This window comes from Aethalodelphis obliquidens, unplaced genomic scaffold (genome assembly GCF_003676395.1).
Source record: "Aethalodelphis obliquidens isolate GAN/ISIS:26980383/991018 unplaced genomic scaffold, ASM367639v1 scaffold53, whole genome shotgun sequence".
In the NCBI taxonomy this organism is placed as follows: domain Eukaryota; kingdom Metazoa; phylum Chordata; class Mammalia; order Artiodactyla; family Delphinidae; genus Aethalodelphis; species Aethalodelphis obliquidens.
In genome coordinates this window covers 10,098,156-10,112,096 of record NW_020837997.1, presented here as the reverse complement: position 1 = coordinate 10,112,096, position 13,941 = coordinate 10,098,156, and the positions used below count along the sequence as shown (strand labels likewise).

Here is a 13,941-nt window from a genome sequence, read left to right as displayed (position 1 = left end):
CTGAGCAAATCAGGATGCTTTAGCATGGGCCAGCTTGGATACAGCCCAGAGTGGTCAACAGCCCACGCGCCCGGTGAGGCCCTGAGAAGCTTCACGTGCGGTGCACTCCCTGCCCCATTGCCGACGGACCTCAAGTGCTGGTGCCTCGTCAGAGGGACTCCTCCGGGAGGGGTTGTCAGGCGAAGCCGATGTCGCTGCCCCCGGGCAGTCTGCCGGGACACTGACCCCGTTGGTGCCGCTGCTCGGGACTGTGGGGAGAAAAGGACAGCAGACATCTCAGAGGTCAGCCCGGACCACCTTCAGCACCGCTGCCTTCTACCATTTGGGCTGGGAGTGTAATGTCTCCTTCTTAAAGGAAAGGATCTGGAATCAATACAAATTCTTAGGTTAGAAAAACCCAAACCCAAAACTAACACCTCACAAAAGAAAGAATCCTTTATTACTTATTCCACAAAGAACCATGTGAATTTTCAGTTTATTTAGAAATACTACTACTTAGGCGAAAAAAAAAAAGAAAATATATTTGGGGAATAATTATGAGTTTTATAAAACTAGTTTTACTAATAGAGTCTTTTTTCTATGCACTTTCTCCTTTAAACAGTTGAGATTATGTGACATGTACAACTTTAAATCTAGCTTTGTTTAGTATTAGACCAAAACAATTTTCCATGCAATTAAAACCCTTCAGAAATATTAACTATTTTTGCTCCCGATGAAAAGCTCTTGAATTGTAGGGAAAGATTAAGAGGAAGAGAAGAAAAGTTTATCAGTATTAAGAAAATTAAGGATGAACTGAAAACCCCATCCTTTGTGGATATAATAGAAATATGGTTCAGGTCTCTTAGACATACAGGGCTGAGTTTTGCCTGCAAACACACAGGGACGCATCTGGGCCGCTCAGGGCTGGGGGGCCAGCTCTCAGGAGGCCAGTGGAACTGCCTGTCTTCCAGGCTCATTGGGGATTTGAGGGCTTGTTTCTCCAGCACTCTATTTCCCAGTGCGTTCAGCAGACAGGGCCAAAGCCACCTGTGTCGTGACGCGGCTGTGCCCTGACGTGTGAGCCTGGGAGGGGCCACGGCCGAGTCACTCACCGGTCTGTGAGAGCACCTTTGGCTGCGGGGCTTGTAGCACTGCTGGGCGAAGCACGCTCCGCTGCTGCTCCTTGGGCTTCTGGCTCGGCAGACCTGGGGACAGAGGTCGGCTTGCCCGGGCCCTCCGACCGCAAGGGCAGAAATGCAACCCACCCCCACGCCAGCTCTCAGGCACTTTACAGAAAAATTCACCCCAACAACGCATCTGATGTCCCTCTTGGGCTAGACTTTACAGGGAAGCATACTGAAAAAATTAAAAACCCAAGATATTTTCTCTACAGTTAGACATACAAATTCTGGCTATTGTTATTTTTATATGTGATTAAATGAAACCCCCATGAAACTGATCATGTCTGCAAATTAATCCAGTGAGTACAGGAATGCTACAGGGGGGACCAAGAGACAGCTGTTCTCAAGCGTGGGGCTCGAGGGTCAAGGGCAGACGGTGAGGGGAAAGCAGCGAAGCCACAGTTCACCTCTCAAAGTTTAGGACTCTGCTACGGGTCACGTAAAGGTACCCCTTGCACCTGCTTCTCAAAATGCCACGTTGAGAAAATCCCTCTGCCAAACATACAGGGCAAGGACCACGAGAACGCTCCAGGCCCTGCAAGGGCTTCCCGTTGGATGTGACGTGTCTCGATGGCGCGAGTGCCGGGCCCCGCTCACTAGCGGCTGCTCTGCTACTCAGGGTTAACGCTGTGGCAGATCGCTCAGCAGAGACAGTCTCACAACTGAGCTACTGCCGGGCACGGAGCCTGAACGCCACCCACCAAGCCGGGCCCGCTCCCTCGCCGCCACCTCCTCAGGACAGCGGGTTCACAGGCAGGAGAACCTCCCTGGTCCGATGGGCTCTTTCCAGCGGTGTTCCAGTGCTCACGTGTCAGAAAAGTGAGCCCGGACCGCACTGGCACGCAGAGGCCGCAAGGCAGCCACTCTGTGCTCCTCCTTCAAGGCGGACACCCACCTGCACTGGGTGCCTGGCCGTGGATCAGGGTCGGCGGCTTCAACCGGAATCCACTGCTCTTTTCCTCTACAAGCATAAGAGAAAAAAAAAAAGCGGGCCTGCCTGGGGTGGGGCAGCAAAGCTAGGAGGGACCAGGGGCAGAAGAGGACTGTGGTCTGGGCTTCGGTGGCCATGGGCCTGGGGAACTAGGGAAAATGTTTCCAAGTTAAAACAGAAGAGCAGAGGCCCATCCAATCCCGTCTGTAAGGGAGGAGGCTGAGGGCTGCAGGCAGTGCTGGCCCTGGGGTGAACTGCTGGCAACAGAAAACTGGAGGGCATGTGTGGGGCTGGTCAAGCTGCAGTCCACCCACCCAGCTACCTGCCGGGGCTGAGAGCTCGGAGGCTGGGCTGTGCTCGCAGGCCCCAAGGAATATCAGGGAGCCACAGAGTTCTGGTCCCTGGGACCCAGCTCCCTTTCCAGGAGGACACGTCTGTAATCAGGAGAAGCTTCTCTACTACCAGCAGACCTCTGAGAAATGAGATGCATTTTCTGTGGTGAAAGATCAAAGGTGGCAGACGGCAGGCTCTCTCCAGATGTGCCCGGAGTGCTTGCGGCTAATGAGGGCGCTGGGAGGCCCAGGAGGAGGAGGCGGGGCCTCCCTCAGGACGAAGTCTGGGATGGACAACTATGCAGAGCTGACAGACACAGGGGCTCAAAGCCTGGTTTCAGCTCAGCCACCAGTACACACAGATCCCTTAATCCCTGCACCTTGGTGACTCTGCCCATCTCAGGGGGTGGGGGAGACAGTCTAATGCATTCCCTGACCAGAAGGATCAGGATAAAAAGCCTTGTGACTCCAATAGGACACGTCTGTCCCCAGAAGAGCCCAGGGACTGCAGCATTTTGGGTCCCAGAGGCAGCCTCACTTTTGTGCTAAGGTCCAGCCCACGGGGGAAAAAAACCCTTTTCGGGTCATAGGGAACAAGATCAAGACAGAGAAATCCCTTGCCTGTTTTTACACACCAGCAGCGAGCAATCCAAAAGTGAAGAAAACAATTCCATTTACAATAGCACCACAGAGAATATAATACTTGGGAATAAACTGAACCAACGAGAACTACAAAACATTGTTGGAAGAAAGTAAAGACTTAAATAAATGGGAAGATACCCCAAAAGGCCACACAGTGTATGACTCCATTTACAATGAAATGTCCAGAGCTGGCAAATCCACGGAGACAGAAAGTCGATTTGTGGTTGCCAGGGGCTGGGAAAGACAAAGTGGGGAGTGACTGCTCAAGGGTATAGGGTCTCTTTTTGGAGTGACAAAAATGTTCTAAAGTTAATTATGGTGATGGGTGCACAACTCTGTAGATACACTAGAAACCCTTCAACTGTACACAAAAACACCACCACAAACACACCTGGTCAGCCCACACTTTCAGGTATGAAACAAAATCAAATCAGAATTCCCAAACAGGGGGCTTCCCTGGTGGCACAGTGGTTGAGAATCCGCCTGCCAATACAGGGGACACGGGTTTGAGCCCTGGTCCGGGAAGATCCCACATGCCACGGAGCAACTAAGCCCGTGCATCACAACTACTGAGCCTGCGCTCTAGAGCCCGCGAGCCACAACTACTGAAGCCCGTGCATCTAGAGCCCGTGCCCCACAACGAGACGCCACCGCAATGAGAAGCCCGTGCACCGCAACGAAGAGTAGCCCCTGCTCACTGCAACTAGAGGAAGCCCGCACGCAGCAACGAAGAACCAACTCAGCCAAAAAAAAAACACACAAAAAAAACCCAAAAGAATTCCTAAACAGGAAGGCCCTCTTCCTGCGGGCTATGTGTTGGTGAGCCAAACTGCTCTCCTTGGGCAAAAACAGGTTACAATAAGTAACTCTCACTGCTAGCTTGCATGAAGGAGCTGACCCCTACGGGCTCCGGGGAGTCTGCGCTGGTGGAGCTGGTGTTTCTCCCGTAGAGGGGTCGTTAACACCACACTCAGGAGAGCCAGACAGCACAGGATGCAGGGGAGGACATGTTGCCAGATGTTCCTTTTGGGAAGGGAAATACTGAATTACATTTTCAAAGCTCAGGATTATTCAGAAGATGATTGGCAATTTAGAAACATTAAAAAAAATGCGATGAAATTCGTAATTCAGGTGATTTTAAAAAGCCCTTAGAGCTGGCTTTGCAGCGTTCACACTGGGGCTAGAGACTGCTCTCACCGCCCTGCTCTGACCGTTGGACCCCTGGGGCTGACCAGGCTAACCAGCAGGGGCAACAGGCCTGGAAAGTCACTGCCACTGACCCCGAGCACTGGGCCCAGTGCCTGGCCCACCCCAAGGATGCACAGGACATCCATGCTGAATGCTGCGGTGAATGGAGACACAGACGGGCGTGTGTGCCACACTCGCAATGGCAACCGGGGACTCGGGACAGCGGGGCCCAGAGCAGCAGGGAGGGTGCTTACAGGGTGGCGCACCCTGGAGGTCCTGCCACAAGCCCTGTCTGCACTGAAACAAATGTGGTCTCTTCTCATGGCCTCCAGAAGCTCACTTGTCCTGCAACGCAGTCAGGGTGCAGTGAAGAGGCACTGCCTGATGGCCAGAGCCCATCACGGGGGTGCAAGGTCACGCCAAGGTCACAGGGGTGCACAGGCCGCTGTACCCGTGTCTTCTCAAGGGCACATGCACGGCCCCCCGTGAGCTTGCTGTGGGGCAGCCTCCGTCCTCTGAATCATGCCTGAAGCAAGCAGGCTTTTTTGTGCCCCACCTCAGAGAGACCCAGGTGATGAGGGAACTCTGGATTTAACCAGGAAGGCAGATCAGAATTTAACCTGGTGTGTACCACAGGCTAAAAAGAATCTGAGAGAAGGCAGCTTGGCAGGGGCTTGAGCGATGAGTAAGTGTGTTGAGGACAAAGGGAGCCAGGTTTCCTGCTGTCAGAAAAGAGGCAGAAATACGAAGGGGGGGAAGGGGGGGAGGTGGGGCTACAATGAACCCTGTTGGTGCTGGAAGCACCCACCCGAACCGGGGGTGACCTATACAAGCAGACAGAATAGCAGAGGCACAGAAACACGTGCAGATATGAGTGTGTGTAGGCGAAGAGGTCTACGTATGTCTGTGCTCCTGGCTGTGTGTGTTCTCAGCTCTGGGCACAGAGAGGGCTTGGGAGCGGCGACAGCCCAATGGCGACCAGCACGCAGAGCACTCAGATCTTGGTCTCTAGAGACCACTCTCCACTAAGCAGAACCAGGATCCCCTTGAGGAAAGGGAGGGAAGAAGATGAGCCTGGAACCCCTTATGACAGAAAGAAAAGGACATGCTCGAAAGAATGATGCGGACATGGCCAAGGGGCACAGGCTTGGCGCAGCTCCCGGCGGCCAACTGTGGGATGATTAAAATAAACTCATGGTGAAGATAAAATCTGAATGTTAAGGTAAACACTAATAACAACAGATTATAACCCACTGACTAAAACAGGAATGCAAACATCCATGTGGCTCTAGTAAACACATGAGCAAGCAGTGGCAGAGAAGAGCTCTGCTGTCCAGCAGAGTGCCGACCCACAGGAGGCAGAAAATCCCCGGCCGGCCATCACCAGAGGAGTAGCCGCTCCCAGCAAGAAAACATCTCTGGAGGCTAACACTGCAGCAAAAAGTAAGAAGAGGAATGAGATTTTCCAGAGTCTCAAAGTATCTCTCCAGAAAATATTAATCAAAGGGTGAAAAATGACTTTTCAGTGGAGAACCTGGGCGGGCTCCGCCCTATTCAAGTAACAGGACAGTAAACGCCATGAGTCACCTGCTACAGTGCACAGGAAGCACACAGCTTCACCTCTGTGGTGTTCTAGCCCCCAAGGGTAAGTTGGTCCAGTCACCGGGAAACAGCGGGAAAGCCAGGTTGAAGGCCTTCTCCAATGTAACCGGCTTGCACTCTGAAAGGTTATAAAAGCCGAGGCAAGCTCGAGGGACTGTTGCAGATACGTGATGTGTGAGCCAGGATCTGATGCCTTTGCCATGAAGGACATCACTGGGATGCCCCGGGAAAATCGAATGGGGTCTCTAGGTAGAGGGATAGAGAAGTGCTTTACCATTCTTAAGTGTTACAATTTTTCCCGCAAAAATTAAAGCTAAAAAAAATAAAAGGCAGGCAGGCAAGGAGCTAAGAATAAGTTCACTCTGCAGAGCGGCTGAGCCAGTCTATCACCGCTGCACGTGGCAGCGGGTCCAGGGGCCGGCCGGGCTGTGGCAGGCCTCGGAGGCAGGTCCGAGTTACCCGCCTTGCTCAGGGCTGCCCTGCTCTCAGTGCTGCAGGATAAAGGTTTCGGGGAAGAAGCGGGAGTGGGGCTGTCGCACAGACACCTCGGGGGCGAGCATTAGATTCCTAACAGAGCTCGAGGGCTGGCTTCAGTGGCTGATCACCCACCACGGCTGACACGGCCCCCGGGGTTCAGAACGTGACTCGCTAGGCCAGTGCCCAGGTCTTCCCAAGGACCCCTACAAACCAAGCTCCTCTTCAGGCCCCGTGAGGGGGGTCAGCTCAAAACAGTTTGCCTTTAGAGTCAAAATGAATTCAACTGTTTGAAACAATGTCTCATCAAATCAACCCTCAACGTTCTAACAACTTGCCTCTTCCCTCGACAGTGCCCTCGTGCCAGAGTATGACTGGTCTCGCAGCGCTTTTGAAGTCGGCAATGAATTTATATAAAGCAGGTTGGGTTACAGAATTAAGATGGTTACACTCGCTCATTAAATCTTTTATGAGGAATTTCAGCCACGTGGGAGAAACTTTCAGGAAACCTTGGAGTTGGTTCTCTAGTGAGAGACCAAAAAAGGAAAGCCCCACATTCTTCAGAAAGGATCAAGCTATTTTCCTTAAAATTCTAAGGCTCTGATTAAATATATTTATCTAAACAGATCTAAGTAATGTTAATTCATGTGAGAATTTAATACGCAGAGAAGGGGTCTGGAAAATTACATAAACTTCAGAGTGGTTACCATTGGGATGGCAGAGTGCGTGGGAAATGGAGAGGTGGATTCTTTTACTCTATGTATTTCTGAGTTTTTAATGATACAAACGTATTATTTGTGTAAACTTTTGAAAAATGAGTAGTATACTTCATTACAGTTTTTTTTTGTTTTTGCTTGTCTCTCTCTCTTTTTTCTTTTAAAAGGACTTGCAACTCCTTGTAACCAGGCCCTGCTTGTAGAAACAGAAATTAAGGGCTGATGAAGCCTGCCTCACACCAGATTCCAAATCTGTGCAGTGAAGAGTTGGGGAACATTTAGGAACTGAAAAAGAAGGTTGCCTTCAAACCACCCATTCCCAATTAAGACCTTGCTTTTCATCCCAGGAAACCCCCAGTGACCAGCCGAGAAAGGTAAAGGGACGCGAGGGCTCACCTGGTTCTGAGTCAGAATTGCCTGCAGATGGCTCGCAGAAGGTGGATGGCATAAAAACATTGTTTTTTGATACTGTCAACAAGGAGGTGCAGGCAGGGGAGGGAACAAGAGGAAAAACAGTGTGAGTAGGCAGGGTAGACGTGCACAGGATCACTTCTCCCACCTGAGGGGTCATCTCCAGGCCCCACCGTTGGGGAAAGGGGGGTCAGCATTGTGAACCTGGCCTTTGGCAACTCCCAGTAAAAGTGAAACCCTGGGACTCTTTCTAAAGCACAAGAAAGGTGGGTGTCCAGTGGAACAGCCTGAATCTGTTTGATATCTAGCAGTTGACTCTGGCCTGCTGTGGCCACCTGCCTCGTTCTTGTGCCCCTGTGGGAGCAGCCAGGAGGGAAGCGGATGCACCCGATGTTCCGAGTCTCCCCTGGGGCCAAGCCTCAGGCCCTGCTCCTTGTCACCAGTCGGGGCTCGGCTGGCTGCAGACCCCCTCCCCTCACCTGTTTAGGATCTTACAAAATCAACTGCTTCCCGGGTTGTGGGCCAGGCAACAATGCAGTGGGGCTGAAGATCTAACTGTGCGGACAGAAGGCAGCTAGCAAAGTGGAAACAGTGCAGTGCAAAGGCCTCCAAACGTGGGACTGCTTGTGGCTCCACTCCCCTGATAGCTGAGCGCTGAGCATCCCCTAGGTGGTGACGCGCGAGAGGAGAGGGCTAACGCCTGCTGGTCCTCTACCCCTTCAGCCTACGGTCACAGCACAAACCACCTCCTCTCTTCTCCGCTGCACCTTCTCGATGCGCAAAGTGCGGTTCAGCAGTGGACAGTGAGCGGGAAGGAGTACGATCAAGGCCAGGAAGTGGACGCTCCCTCCTCCTGTGGTAAGGCTCACGTGACAAGTGTGCAGAGCTCCTTAGAAAAAGGACGTAACCGCAGCCTGCACTGTGGACCGCCCGAACGGCTCCTCAATGCCTGGCTAGCGAACGACAGTGCCTCTATTCAGGGGGGTCTCCCGCAGTTGTGAAAAAGGATGAGGCAATGTCCAAAACAAGTGTTCAGGGAACAGGCATGAAATTAAGTGTTACAGGGATAAACGTAAGAGGACACTCACTTTCTACACTGTACATTCCTGTGACGTTTGCATTATTCTTGGAAGCAGAAACAAAGCTTCCAGGAGTGTCTTTTTTTCCCTTAAAGTGATATCCTTAGGGCTCACACTTGTAAATGTTTTACATGAATTCCCAAGAATGAACTTCAAGCTGGGGAACTGGAGAGTGTCTGTAAGCCAGCACCGCAGACAGCACGGGGCGATGCCAGAGTGGACGGAGCCAGGACCGGGGCCGGGAGTGGGGAACCCTGCCGCAGCTTTTACCCTCCAAGGCGCAGGGGTGTCCCCAGGCTTGCAGAGCCCCCTGCTAAGTAGTCCCAGCATCTCCCTCTACCCCAGGAACCCGCCTCTTGCCTGAACCAGCCTGTGTCCACCAGCTGGTCTGCTGGCCTGTGTGTGTGTGTGCAGACCTGGCACCAGGCTGGAGCTTCCAAGCCCTTGGGCCCAGCCACAACCACAGGGACAGGGTCCCAGCCTGGCCAACCCTTCCAGGCTCCCCCAAGCCCCCTCGTCGGGGAGCTCACAGTATTCCACCACCAAAGTGCCTGCTGGGGCCACTGGACTCCCTCCTATGTACTGTCTGTGTGTGTGCCTGGGATTCTCAACTGGCCCACCGGGCTCTAGGCACATGGCTGAAGGGCCAGGAGGACACCCCATTTCCCCCACCTTCAGTCAACACATAGCCAGCGGCCTTGCAAGGTGGACGTGCGCTTAATGGTCAGAGCCCCGACCAGGGCCCTGACGGTCCCTTTCAGAGGGACGATTTCTTCGCAAGCCTTGCTTATTAATAGTCTACTAGGTCTCACCCCTCCAGACGGGGGCACCTGTGCTACCCTCGGGCACGCTCCAGCCTCACTCCTGACGGAGACTGAGTTCTAACGGGATGTGCACAGGGGACAGACAGGGGTGTGAGGCGCTGGAGGGGAACAGCGGGCTTGGAAACACAGGTGCTTTCACCGTCTATCGAAGGGCTGCAACTGTTACCTGACTGTGAAGGCGGGAATTGCGTTAAAGAGGATGTTCTTTCTCGCTTGACGGGAGGGCAGTAATTTCCATCTTCTCGGTCAGAATCTACAGAAAATGAGGAGGAGGAGAAAAATCAGGCTGCTTCCGCTTTTACAACCAAAACTGGTGAAACATTTGAGAGATTTCCTCACCTTCTCCACCTTCGGGGCTGGAGCCTCCGGCTGACCTCTGAAACAAGAACACATGTAAGGGCGGTCAGAGAGGGCCGCGTGGCCCAGGGCCCGGCAGCTCCTGACTTCTGCCACAAATGGATCCCGAAATGTAGCGTTGAGGGCACGTGGCCTGGGCTCAGTCACCCGGGTCACAGACAGGCTTTCAACCTAATGCTCAAAAATCCCCCATGAACCGTCACGCCTCTGCCTCACCAGGCCTCGTGCCAAGGAATCCTCTTAACGGCTGGGAACGCATTCCCAGCACAGGATCAGTTTCCGTGTTTCTCCACTGGGTACAGCTAACTGGCGTTCCCCCACCCCAACCCCCCAATTCAAACACTGAAACTGGATCTGGCCAAGTTCACTTTGCCAAGAGCTGGAAAGCAACCCTCTCTGCACCCTGAAGGGCTGCAGGACCGCTGACACTGGCTGCGTGACACTGGGTCATGGTGGTTCCCATTCCTGGCCCTGGCACATCCCATGGTATGGAACTGTTTCAAGGTGGGCTGTTATTTCCAGAGCAGCCGAGAGCTTTGAAGCCTTGGGCTGAAGTGTTCAGAAGAGAATCCCCAGGTACAACAGCTCAGACCGTAGAACCCACCGAACAATCATCAGCTGAGAGTGAAAGGTGGCTGAAGCATCTCCTCCTTGACAACCTCTAATTTTAGAATGCGAACGAGAAATTAAGAAGCTTATAATGAGCCCCCGCCCCATGTGGGATAATACACAGTCCCTGCTGTACATCCCCTCTCAGGGACATGAGATTCTTCAGAACTAAGCAGCCAAAGCAAACTCTGAAGGGTGAACATCACCACCCCCGCCCCCGGGTCACCGGTTTAAGAGCAAGCAGGGGAGCCAATTTGTTTATTTTCAGAAAAGCCCCTCAGGAGTTAAGTTTAGCCAAAGGAGGACCACCTGCCTCGAGGAGCTGTTAGGGATTAAATGAGATGATGCATGGGAAAGTGCTTGGCAAGCTGCAAAGCCATGTGTAAAAGCAGTAACTGCTGCAAATAAGAAAACTGCAGACGAGGAGCCGGGGGACCTCCCAGAGCTGGGGTGGCACTTTCCCTGTAAAGGGCCAGAAAGTATTTTCAGCTTCACAGGCCCCATTCGGGCCACAAGTTGTATATTCTTTATTTTGTTTTTACAATCCTTTAAAACACCATCTTAGCTTGCAAGCTGGACAAAAACAGACGGGGGGCAGAGTTTGCAGACCCATCCTAAAGGACAGTGAGAGCCTGGATGGTAAGAAAAGGACCCCAACCTGGCCTTCCCCCCCAACCCCCCCCATCAGAGACCATCCACCAAAATGCCTGGGAAACGCGAAACCCTCGTAACACAACAGGGGCTCAACATGTGAACATATCATGGGGCCCAAAATGAAATAAAATACCCAAGGGTCCAGCAGGCTGGCGCTACATGAGTGCAAAACAGTGGCCATGGCTCGAGCTCAGAGCATGAAGGCACTAAATCCTGCTTGCCAAGCCTAGTCAGCTTCTCCTAGCTCTGCATGTCCTAAACCTGAAACGCGGGGCAAATTATTTCACTGGCCCAAGCTTCCACTTCTTCGCTTTGAAAATGGCGGGGCCAGCGCTTCCTCCGTAGGGAGGGAGGTGCAGGGGGTCAGTGGGCTAAGCAGGCAGTGCCACATGGCTCGCAAATGGACAGGCCACGCTCTCCCAGCCAGCTCACCCCCTCGGGATGTCATACTTTGGGGCAGTGCTGGGGGAGGTGGGAGAGCCAGGTGAGGGACCAGGGGACCCTTGGAGGAGCAGAGAAGAGGGTCTTAGCATGGGGGACCCAGAGAGGCGCTCTTGCAGTGCTGTCATTCTACGGGGCCCAGGCTGGCATCTGACAGAACGGAGCCATGTCACCAGAACATCGGGTGCTCCTCTCAGATGCTCCCCTGCCCTGGGTGACACCATGAAGGTGCAGGCTCCAGGCCCCTCCCTCCTACTCCTCCACAGCAGGCCTGGCCATCCCCAGCCCAGCCCTCGCCCTCAAGTCCCATCCTCGACTCCCCCCACCCCCCACCTTTTCACTCAACAAGCATCTCAACTCTCCCAAACCTGCCCATGGCAGCCTCTGGGGCCTGTGGGATCCGCTGCTTCCTGAATGACTTCTGGCACCTGGAAAATGGCCAGCCCCCTGCCTCTGTAGACACTGCTCCCTCACCCACGGACACCGTCCCTTCCCTTGCCCCCCAGACGAAAACCCCTCAGGCCGTGGCCCCACCGCTCCCTGCACTTCTCCACGGCTCTCACTCCAGCCGTGGGTCGGTGTCAGGGTCCCCCTCTAGCCTCTAAGTTCCAGAAGGGTGTGGCCCCAGCACACAGTGGGGCTTCACTGGCCTGTGTTCAGTGGAAGCAGCCGGATTCCAGGCACTCCATGGGCCATGGGGAAGCTGCCAAGGCATGTGTCCCCCAAGTTACACACAGAGCAACGGACCCAAAAGCTGTGAGGCCAGAGCGTCGTCCTGTTTCTCAGCAGCTGGGGAGGCCAGTTCTCTGTCACCTCAATCTCAAGAGGATCCCCGCCTTTCCTCTTGGCTAGCTACGTTAATTTCCACATGTGTGAATTTCCGAGCATTCCTTCTGCTACGGATTTCTAATTTTATCCCATTGTGGTAGGAGAAGACTCTGTGTGATTTCAATCCTTTTAAAGCTACTGAGACTTGTTTTGTGGCCTAGTGAGTGGTCCATCCTGCAGCTTCCTGCATGCCCCTGAGAGGACCATGTACCCTGCAGCTGCTGAAGTCCTCTCTGTCCTCGTCCTGCTTCTGTCTGGACGTTCTAGCACCTAACATGAATGAGGAGCACTGAGGTCTCCAACAATGTACTGGATTGTCTATTCTCCCTTCATTCTGTCAGTTTTTGCTTTGTGTATTTTGGGGCACTTTTAACAACACTTAACTTCCTCACCTCTGCCAGTGACACCCCAAACCTCTCAGGGATCTGGGTCTCCTTGAAAATTTGATGGGTGCTAGGAGCCTGTCTCCAGAAAAGTACCCAGACCTCAGGGGCTGCAGCCCCACCTCTTGGGGCCCAGGACTGCTGAGGCCGGGCGGCCTCCTGCAGCACTGGGCCCCCTTCGTCCATCACACCCTAGCCTTGTTGTCTCCTTCCTGTCTCCTGAACACGTCAACCCTGTTCCTGCCTCAGTGTTCCTTCTTCACGTGCTACTTGCACAGCTGTCCCTGACCACCTCCAGGGTGAACCCCTGCTCACGGGCTACATCATCACCCAGCAAGCAGGAGCAGCTCTTCTCCACCCTACCCTCCAGCTTCTCTCGGGCCTCTGCCCTGTTTTGTGCATCACAGTGGGATGTGATCTAATGTGTCCATCTGTTGTTTGTCTCCTGCTACCATGAGGCCCTACCCTGTCTGTTCTGCTCACAGCTCATACACCCCACACCCAGGACACTGCACAAAAGACGCTCAGCAAGTACTGCACAAATGGAGCCTGTCCTCCGCCACAGCCCCTTTGGTGACCTGGAAAAGAAAGGGCACCTGGCCAGACAAGATCAGATACTCCTAGACCCCTGACCCCAGGAGACCCTCAAATCCATGCTCCGAGTCTATTCTAAGACCCACCCCACAGGCATGTGGCAGGCCTCTTTGTCCTGGAAAAGCTGGGAGGCTAAGGCCTGCAAAGGACAGCACAGGAAGATTCCCCAACTGGGAGGACCTTCCAGAAGCTGCTGGAACTTCCTGGTGGGTCTGAAACAGCCGACTCAGAAGCAGTGAGGAAAGTGACGCCAACAACTCTCCTCAATAGGAACCAGGGCAAGGAAGCAGGAAGACAGACTGCAAAGCGAAGTTATTTCTGCTTGCCTTTGGAGCCTACTTGACAGCTAAAAACCCTCCACCACTGCCCGTGCGAGAAGCAGCCTGCCCCCTGCTCCTGCCAGGGAAGGCCTGCGCTTGCTGTCTGGGCCTGGCTGCCTCATGCTGTCTTCCCCCAAAGCAGGAAAAGGCCTGGTATGCACTGCTCCCCTTCAACCCACACAAGGCCAATGACAGCTCCACAGACACTGTCCTCAGACACAGCAGCCTGGGGGGACAGGACGTCTTCCATGTCAAAGTGGTCTGGGGGTCACCCCTCGCCCCAACCAAGGGAACAGCTCTTCAGGGGTCAGTCTAGAACAATGCCTGGGACACACATGGAGTCAGGCCTTGCAATCCCAACTCCTTGGAGCCCAGAAGGCTGCAGCCAAAGCTCAG

General features: G+C 53.6%; 1 protein-coding gene across 13 annotated transcripts in view; it reads right to left on the bottom strand.

The window, feature by feature from the left end:
- LOC113608660 (DNA-binding protein RFX2) overlaps window positions 1–13,941 on the bottom strand; it is a 166,110-nt gene that overhangs the window by 14,806 nt on the left and 137,363 nt on the right. For 9 of the 13 annotated variants that reach the window (XR_003428375.1, XM_027085345.1, XM_027085343.1 and 6 more), the window contains 6 exons: window positions 9,699–9,735; window positions 9,526–9,612; window positions 7,442–7,513; window positions 2,056–2,121; window positions 1,092–1,184; window positions 130–248 (listed from right to left, as the gene is read on the bottom strand). Coding sequence is in view for 12 of the 13 variants with exons in the window: in XM_027085345.1 (XP_026941146.1) it covers window positions 130–248; window positions 1,092–1,184; window positions 2,056–2,121; window positions 7,442–7,513; window positions 9,526–9,612; window positions 9,699–9,735 (474 nt within the window). In the remaining variant the exon portion in view is untranslated. The remainder of the gene's footprint in view (window positions 1–129; window positions 249–1,091; window positions 1,185–2,055; window positions 2,122–7,441; window positions 7,514–9,525; window positions 9,613–9,698; window positions 9,736–13,941) is intronic. The other 4 variants (XM_027085337.1, XM_027085341.1, XM_027085339.1 and 1 more) reach the window with 1 other exon arrangement.